Here is a 9,863-nt window from a genome sequence, read left to right as displayed (position 1 = left end):
GGGGGGGGGGGCAAAAGGGAAAATTAGTCCATGCAATGATCAATGGTGGTGAACCACAAAAGGCACAATCTGTTGCAAAGGAAAAGTCAACATAGCCAAACAAAACAAAAAATAACCCCTCACACCAAAACACAAGAAGCACAGAATGCTGCTGTCACCCCAATGCATTCAAAGCGTACAAATCACCACAGCAGCTACACATTCATCTACTGGAAATGGCACAGGTGAGGTATACAACACACACGGCAACAGAAATGGAGCTGTTCACTATATGTGGAGGAGAGACACTCAATGAAGGGCAGGTTTGCTCCCCTTAAGTGGTTAGCAACTTAAAAAAATTATGACCCTCCACACTGTCAGCAGTCCATTTAGGTTGGATAATGTACAAATGAATAGACAAAATCATTTTTATATGGTTCTGCATCAGCATGTGCTATGAGCTGTGCCACACAAGCTTCCCCAAAGGCATGTCAACTGAATCAAGCGGTATGGTAACTATGGTTAGGCGGTGGGCCAGTTGGCTACCATTTGAGCAGAGGTTAAATAAGGAAAATTACACAGTGAAATTAATCACATTTCATTTCATAAATTTCAGCCCAAGTATATAGAAGAACCCAGTTTATGGTCATGTCTAAATTACATTTTAATTAAAAACATAACCATGGGTCCAGAGAGTAAAATGCACATGTATTATATATGTATATATAAGCTACATTTTTTGGGCTAAATATGATTAACTATCCAAATCATATATGTGATTATGCATTCAGAAATGCCATTTGGTGATTTGGGAGCAAACACTGTAGACGTGTGAGCTAGTGACCGACATGCAGAGTTGAGCAAGTGGAATACAAAAATATGCTGAAAGTTTAGAGTCGCCAAAAGCAAGTGATACAGAGCGATCACATCTGGATTGGGGGTGGGGGGTGGGTGAAGGAATGGATGAAGAAGAAAGATATACAAAGTAGAACAGAATGGAAGTATTCCTACTCGTGGTTGGGTAGGTAAACATGAATTGTTTGGAGAGCTTGAGAGAGATGTCTGATAGTGGGTCAAACATAATATGATAATGTGTACACAGGAGGTCTGACTACACATTACTTTATTGAAGGAAAACAGTATTAGTTAATGAGAAATACAGCAAAACTAAACTGTGGATATGTGTGTGTGTGTTTGTGGCAGCTCACTTGATAGGTGATAACACTCACGTGTTTTGATGTTGTTGTCTCTGTATGTCCCATTGAGAATAGCTAGCTCCATCAGCTGCATCTTCTTCAAATTGTCTTCTCCCTCCGCCTGTGAAAAACAGAGACGTTAATGCCCATTCCCAATAACACGCCGCACACTAATTCCACACAAGCTGAGGCCCCTTTACAGGCCAATTGAAACAATCCACATGACGACCATTTCACCTAACTACATGCCCGGGTGTTGTTAAAAAGCTACAGTAGGGCAGCTAAATCATTTAGACACTACATGTCATCTGTTCTCCACAAGCACCGGTTGGACTGGGTTTAGGCAAACAGAGATGGAGATAAGCTAAAGTGCTGTTGTCATGGCAGAGTGCCTTGTTGTTACTAAAATGCTGACAGAGACATTAAGTGTGGGAATACATATGCATAATCCATATCAGAATGATAATTACTGTAATTTTCTTTGCTCCCTTGTGCACAATCAAATGTGCAATAACCGCCCTGGCTAATGTCAGTCCTGTCAATTAATGTTTGGATAAATAAATACAAAAGCCGCAGCCACTGTCATTATCGCCAAATTAGGGGACTGAAATTATTCACGGAAAGCAATTAAGATAGCACCCCTCCCCCCACTCGCACCCATCCATTCCTCCCCCTTTCTTTTCTGCAACCACCCCCCCCCCCAAACTCCATTTCCCTGGAAGCTACCGAACACTCAATAACCGTGACAACACAAAAGCCCCTGTGATTTTCCAGGTTGTACATCATAATTTAAGTGGGGCCTTATGTGAATTACTCTCCAAACTGAAGGGTGCAAAGACAAAGATGTGAAGCTTTGCTGACCTCCTTCCACCTTAAGTGAGCTATTGATTTCATGCCCTTTGCTGCTAAAACGTACTATTGTGATGTTTGCTCACTCATCATTTCAACTCACAAACACAAAGGAAGTTGGCTCAAAGAATTCTGCATGTAAACGCATCATGTGCACACAGAATAAGACAGGCCAGCCTATTAGTGGTCGCAGTAATAAAACCAAGAAGGCTGATATAGAACCTCCTCCGTTTCTCTATCCTACCTCTGCGCAGAGTCTGACTCTTGGACTAAGTTTAACAACAGTCTGCCGCTCTAGTTGGAGGACAATGAGGAAAGAGAGACGTACAAGAGGAGAGAGAAATAAGGAAAAAAGAATGAGGGCTCAGAGTTAAGCCCTCCCCTGAGACTCCTCTTCAGCACAGCCACAGAGAGAGGAAGAGAAAGAGCGAGGTTAAGCAAAAGAGAAAGTGACAGAGGCTGGTCTCCCTTGACTAAATATAAGGCAGTGGCTTCAGAGCAGTCACAGTATTCAGCTGTGTGTGCGCGCGCAATGTTTAGTGTACCACAGAGATGCCAATTAACGAAGCAAGGAAATTCTCTCTACTGCATTCTCTCCTTCGCTACCTCCACTGTGCTCTGTCTCGCTTTTCTTTTAATGGGGAAGTCAAAAATGACGCTGACATTTTTCCAAGCTACAACACTTTTCCCTACAAAGACAAACAAAAGGCTAGTAAAGCAAACACTAGTCAGTCCTATGCACAATTTTATTGCAGCCTGATATCAAAATGATAATACTCAACAAATGGATTTAACCAATTACCATCTAATTATTAATAAATTCTGTTCAAAATAGCATGGTAATGTACAAATGTGAACCTATATTTTATATCAAACCAACCCACAAGCAGTTATCCAAACTTAACACATGAAGTAAAAACTGTGCATTTATTTTTCTAGAATTTTGCTACAAACATACACACAAACACCTAAGTTGCTCTTTATTGCCCAGCCCTATTTTGTTCCCTCACTAAAAGCCTTGGAGTTTAGGAAAAAGAGCCATTTGACATGCAGTAACAACATGATAACCAGGCTAGGCTAATTGAACATGACCCAGGTCAATGGCAGGCATGGCTAATATGGGCAGGTATACCCTCCTCAATGGAGAGCCAAAATCACTACTAATTAGATGCTGCAATCTCTAAGCAAACACTTGTACACATGAATGAACAAGCCCTGAAATAGCTGCCCATCACCCCTAAAAGAGTGCCGTTACCTCTCCCTGTGTTGCTCTTTACTTATTTACATCACAAATTAAATCAGATCTTGACCTATACAACCTTGTACAAAATAAAAAAAAAAAATAAAAAAAAAATAAAGGTAAAACACAAGTCTGCTTTGCTAATGACTATCACGAATCAAAACAGCTGTTTTTTCCTTTTTTTGTCCGTCTCCCCATAAGCTGTGTCAGTGGTTCTTTGGAAGAGGGCCAAGCTGACAAAATACAGAAATGAGATGAATGAAAGAGAAAAAGGCCTGTACAAAATAAGAACATAACTTCACCAGATGCAAATCAAGTAGGGTATTGCATGTGGTTCTGTATACTTTCAAAATACAAGATATTTGTGACAATGTTAAAAGGCAAACACTTCTCTTTGCCTTCCTTTATTGTCACTGTATGGAGAGCTGTATAAACACTACCCACTCTACTGAAACCATATTTGTCGCAAGCTTTCCCCAACACACAGGTCTGCTGTCTCCCAACAATAATTTAAATGCCTACTTAGTCTTTTCTCTCAAATCAAGCGCAGAGAACCACAGATTGTTGGTGCCTTTGTGGCTACACTTAAATACTTTGTGACGAGACTAACCTTTTACATTTCAGACAAAATAATGAGATTAGAGAATAGAGTTGTTGGGTCTCTCACAAGATGTGATTGTATGTACGAAACAGTACATGCTGCTTGGCAGCATGCTGCTGTTGCTCAGGACAATTACATGCTGGGATATGGAGTGTCTGGGCTGTTTGTGTTTGTGTGTCGTATGATGATGGATCTGCAGGGTTGTGGGGGTTAAACGAGCACGGGGCAAGAGGGTGCCACCATCCATCCAACCGCATAGGTGGCAGACTGCCTGTAGAGAGGAGAGAGACAAAATAGAGGGCAGAGCGAGGGGAAGAGCGCAGATGCTGCTGCTAGGATGAGGTGTGCGCTGCTGTGTGTGAAATGTGTGTATCCCCAGAGGACTGCTGCTGATATAGCTCCATCTTCTCACTAACACAGTTTGTTAGCTAAAGCCCCCAAACCCCGACAGATCATTTCTGTTTTACATCTGAAACAAGCTAATTTTCCCCCATCAAAATACAAATTCCCTGCTGCAACATTTCTCTACTGTCTACTGTCTACTCTCTACTACTATCTGTTTTTGTTCTCCGTAGTACTCTGTGGGTGTTTGGGAAATGTTGGCTGGTTTGAGCTACACAACAATAAAGACGGCAGATCCAAAATGGCTGCAGACAGGAGCTGCAAAACCAAAAGATAATGGTGGTGACACAGCTGGAGTGGCGTTGGATCGACTTAAATCGTGGTGCCTTGGGTGCACTGGGCCAACTTCCTGCCACAGAAGCACTGCTTAGATGAATGTCTGATGAACAGCGCCAGGGAGAGCAGTTAACACTTTAATGTTGCCTTGCTCAAGGTGTCGCCACAATTAACAGACTCCTCAGTCAGCATGCACCACCCATAATAAAACATTTACTCAGACGAGCCGTCACCAGGACTGTGTGTGTGTGAGCATGTTGCATGTGTCTCTGTAATGATCTGGCTGCTGGAATTCCTGAGGGGGGAATAGCTGCTGGATTACAGAATAAGGGGGATGAGGAAAGGAAGTTTTCCTTTATCATCCCTAACATGCAAGCATGCATGCGCTTAACACACACACACCACACTCCTGTCCATCAGCAAAAAAGCCACTCAATAAAGCTGCTCTATCCACAAGAATCAGATTCAATCAATGAGGCCTATTTGTGAAATCAGCAGAGCGGTAAAAGCTATCAGGGAGGAGCAAGACAGAGGGATGAGGGAAGGAGGGAAGAGGAGGAGGGAGGAAAGAGTGCGATGAGCTAAAGTAGGTGAGCCGTGTCCCACTGCCACTACCTGACAACCCTCCGATGAGGTTACTAGATGCATGCTAAATCACTGCCATGCTTCACTCTTTTGTGCCTGCCTCCTGATCAAAGTGTTTGCTCCAATGTTGATGAATACAAACTGTAGCTAATGCCATTTGTTACAGACAAAAGAGCTTTTGTTCAATATTATATGTGCGTGTGGACGACAATAAGCAATATATGAGCAGCTTTCTCAGAGTGTTTACAGGGCTGCTCTCTCACTCTCCCCCCTGAAACCCCGACTTCAGGCCCTTTCCTATCCATCTCACCTACAGATAAACACAACAGGCGCCTGGATTTGGTTGGATGAATTTGCTTGTGTATATGGCTGCAACTGAGGGGGAGTTTTTGCTCATATCTGGCACGAGTCACCATCTATGCAGCTCAGCGAGATGAAATGATGAGCAGTTGGGGGGGGGGAGCGAGAGAGAGAGAGAACAAAAGAGTACCAGGAAGAGAAAAGCTGCTGCAGAGCAAGTACAAGAGAAAGCGTGAACGATTGTCTTTGAGTCGGTGGAGAGATGGCGCGAGATATGCAGGAAGAAGAAAGGGATGGCTGGAGAATATGAGACAAGAAAAGACAGACAGCATAGTGAAAACCAATTTGTCTGTTCCCCAGTGGGTTGACACTGGCTAAGGCCTGCTTTCCTTCCCTGGCCTCACTGCCTGTGATCACAAACAGGCGTATATGCACACATGATTGTACACAGACAACCACACACACATATCTTAGGCCTTAGCAGGGCCAGGGTCAGGCTCTTTCCAAACTACTCCAATTACCTCAGCAGTAAACACAGCCTGCCCTGACTCCCTCCTGGGATACAGAGAGAGGCAGAATGTGTAGAACTGAGAATGAGAGGGTGGGGGGCAGCAGAGTGGAGTGGAGGAGGTATTGGGAGCCTCGGGGAGGGAGGGGTAGATGACTTCATGTAGAGGGGGTGGAACTGGTAGTGGCGGCAGCTGGTTTTTCTTGCGTTCCCCTCCCTTTCTCACCTCCCTTTTGGTTCCTTCCCAAACTCTAACATCTGGAGGAAAATGATTACTCTCGCCACGCTGCCAAGACGACTTATCAACAATTCCACACTCTCCAGAAGCGGACGGTTAGAGAGGAGAAAGGAATAAGTACTTGTAGCAAGCTTCAACACATCTCCACACTAAATAAATAAGCGACAAGAAAGTTTAATCAATTCTAGTCAACTAAAGCAAATTTGGAAGCTGAATTGGGGTAAGAAATGAAAACGCATTTGCAGGAAACCTGATTCCCATGTTTTCAGACAAGACTATAAATCAAGCGCAAAAATAAAAACACATGCGCCACACACAACTTTTTCCATGGAAAAACATGCATTATTCAAGTACAAAAAAGAAAATTCAAAATACTTACATCACATGAAAACACATTAAACCCTTTTCACTTTTCAGTACAACTACAGGAAAACATGTATGAAACGCTACACAAGCACAAATAACCCTTTTCCTCTTTCATAAAAAAGCACCTATAAAGAGTGTGCTGGAGTAAGTGCAGCATGTCCTTTCTCAAATTCACAGCTGCATTTTCAAAGACAATTTCCTTTCCTCTGCCTTGCTCCTCTGCTTTTGCTAACATATCTGCCAAAGGAATCAGGCCTCAACTGTATTTTCCTTTTCCCCAAAGACTAACAGCGCAATCTCCTGCAACTCTCCTCTCTGACTGTCTTCTACTTTCACAACGCTCCCGTAAAGCCTCTTTATTTCTCCTTTACTCCCTTCCTCACTCCCAGACAGCTCTGTTAGCGATGAGCGCCATTAGTCATGCTAAACCACCAACACACTAGCTCATTAGCATAGAAGTGAACCTGACTCCAGTCAGATTATTACAAAAACATCTCTGCTGCTCCGCCCCATTACTGTCAATCACACAGCTTACTGAGGTACAGTTGAAAGTGGCACATTACAAAGTCAGGAACTAACTCCACTGTTAATACTTCACTTTCTGCATCATAACAAAGCTCATGAGTGCCAGTGTGTCAGAGCAAAAGGCCTGTGTGATGTAGCGTTAGTGGGTGCTCAGCGTGTCACTATATGTTGCAGAGAAGTATTCATTTAATTGGTAGAGGCTAGTTTACTCCCTTCTCTGGGGTTACCTATAACATGCAAAGTAAGTGCGGGTGGCCAACACAGTCTCACAGTCACCTTTATGGAGCTTATAACAGCCTTTTATTGTGCCGGAGAAGACTGAAGTGGGCAGCCTTGATGCTCTGAGCCAGCCCCATCCATATCAACTGACACACGCACACACAGACTCAGTGCCACTGACAGGAAAAAGGAGAGGAAAAGGAGAGAAGGGAAGGAAATGTGATTTAAAAAAAAAAAAAAATCTTTTATCCCCCATCAAAAGCATTTCCAATAGTACAAGGGGAAATGCTGCGTGGGGAAATTCTGAGTTGTTTATCCTGAGAAACTAGGGTCTTATTCCATGTAACATAACAGCATTAAGAGGCGGATTAAACTTCATATAAATAACATAGAAAAATATATACACAGATTTAACAACAAGATTTAGATATATTATTAAAGCTTGTTGGCCTTCATCAGCTTTAACAAACAGATGATATTACAGGCTAAGAGCAAGAAGGATCATTCAGTCCTACCATGTTCTACAAACCAACAAACAGCTATCTGTTTCTCCTGTCCCGCTTTCTCTCACCATCATCTGTTCCCTGCCTAACAATAAAATTCCCTTTGTTTCCACTGTCCTCCCAGCCCACATTCCCATTTTTCACCCTCAATTTCTACTTTATTCAACCATTTCTATTCTATTTCTCCTTCCACATTCCCTTTCTTCCCTTCCTTTAATCTCTCATTCCACCAGGCCGCCAGACGGTGTATTGTTCTGTCGCTGCGATCCTTTAATGCCATCCAATCGAGCAGGGAATATCTTGAAGGGATTTGGCCAGGGATGATTTGGGAGCTTTAAATACTACTAGGGGATTTGCATCATTCAGAGATCCTCACTTGGAACTGATCACCAAGGCCTTCTTGGAAGCCTTTGGATAGATCTACCTGGACATTTGCAGTTAGCCCTGTAACACTGTTTTTTAACTACATGTTTTTAAAAGACACCTTCCTGGCATCCTTGGCTCTTGCTCAGTTCAACAAGCCTTCTAAAATCTTCCATACTTCCTCTAATTACTCACATCAACAATGTAAGCATACAAGGCTCATTATGGGACAGATCTGGGTGTTCAGTCAGGTCAACTCATTCATACAGAACTGAGTCTTCCTCTACACTGCATAAATATGTTGCCACATTGCAAAGTGGTCTTGGTGGATTTGGTTCACCGACTGGCTTGCAGAGTCAAGTCAGTTCTGTGCAAAGCCGCTACAATATATTGCTGAAAAGGATGATAGGGTTACAGATGTTGTGCGTCTTCTCTGCCAAGAAAAAAAAAAAAAAAAAAAAAAAAAAAAACACACACTGGAAAAACATTTCAACTGAGCTTTTTGAACAGAAAAAAAAAAAAAGATATGTTTTGGGTTTAGTTTTGCTTTGCCCCACTGAACACAACCCAAGTCCCACCATGGGAAAACCAGTCAGTGCAATAGACAGCAAGTGAAGTATTGCAAACATCACCGCGAACAAACAACAACAACAGTGTGAAAGAGACAGAGAAACAAAGGGGACTGCAGGGTGGGGGCAAAGAAAGCCATCAGTCCATAGTTGGCTGGTGGGACTGAGTGAATGGAGTTTGAAATGACTTGAGCAACGGCTGGCAAAGCGAGGCATCACAGACTGTAGGAGCCGAATTTGACGGGCGGCCTTTGGGCTCTCTAAACGCTGAGCTCTACACAATCCTATTTTCCTGCCTAAACACTGGGACACACTGTCGCTGGAGAGGCAGAGATCAAAGCATTGTGTGCGTGTGTGTGTGTTCCCACTTTGCAGATGTTGAAACTTGGCCCTGGTAGGCCCCTGGGAAAGTTCAGAAAATACTGCGGGTGGACAGAGTGAGTGTGAGTGTGAGTGTGTGTGTGTGTGTGTGTGTGTGTGTGTGTGCGCGCGACAAATTGCAAACGTCTTAATCAGCATTACACCTTTGGAGACTCAGGGTCCGAACCGAGACCTATCCCCTACATTCGACCCACATAGGCACATATGACAACATCCACACACATATGTACACATCTGCATTTACTTGCCTCTCTGTAAGGGGATTAAGGAGACCTTCAAAGAGAAGAAGAGAGATTGGCTGGGGGCTTGCAGGGTCCTTCTCCTTGCCACTGGAGGACCAGGGCAGATTAAAAACAGCCCAGACCTCTCAGCCTGCCTTGTTACTAGACTCCTCTTCCTGCGCACTGTATTAGGACACTTGAAAACCCCCCTTGAGGAGCCTAGCACAACCAGGTAGATTAGGAAGGAAGCTATTTTACAATGATGTGAGAGACCTGGGTGGTTGGGGATCAAAGCGCATGTGTGAATGAAATTATTATTATTATTTTTTAAAAGGGCCGTAGTGGGTAAGGCAATATTGTAAGTGGTGCAGAGGGCCTGTGTACATAGAATGCACCTTCACAGGGGATCTTGGCTGACTTAAAACTCAAAATGAATGAGACAAAAGAAGGAACAGGACTAATTCCCCTTAGAGTGGAGAAATGAAAGAGATGGATTAGCAGCAGGATGATGTTTCAAGGAGAAGTAAGGGAAGGAAGAATTC

General features: G+C 43.3%; 1 protein-coding gene across 10 annotated transcripts in view; it reads right to left on the bottom strand.

The window, feature by feature from the left end:
• The window catches only part of qkia (QKI, KH domain containing, RNA binding a), an 80,532-nt gene that overhangs the window by 7,757 nt on the left and 62,912 nt on the right, over positions 1-9,863 (bottom strand). For 6 of the 10 annotated variants that reach the window (XR_006827197.1, XM_046063156.1, XM_046063154.1 and 3 more), the window contains exon 5: positions 1,188-1,296. Coding sequence is in view for 9 of the 10 variants with exons in the window: in XM_046063156.1 (XP_045919112.1) it covers positions 1,188-1,296 (109 nt within the window). In the remaining variant the exon portion in view is untranslated. The remainder of the gene's footprint in view (positions 1-1,187; positions 1,297-9,863) is intronic. The other 4 variants (XM_046063159.1, XM_046063158.1, XM_046063155.1 and 1 more) reach the window with 1 other exon arrangement.

Source organism: Micropterus dolomieu, linkage group LG11 (genome assembly GCF_021292245.1).
Source record: "Micropterus dolomieu isolate WLL.071019.BEF.003 ecotype Adirondacks linkage group LG11, ASM2129224v1, whole genome shotgun sequence".
NCBI classification, from domain to species: domain Eukaryota; kingdom Metazoa; phylum Chordata; class Actinopteri; order Centrarchiformes; family Centrarchidae; genus Micropterus; species Micropterus dolomieu.
Note: the sequence above shows the minus strand (reverse complement) of the source record. Positions and strands in the feature narration are given on the sequence as shown.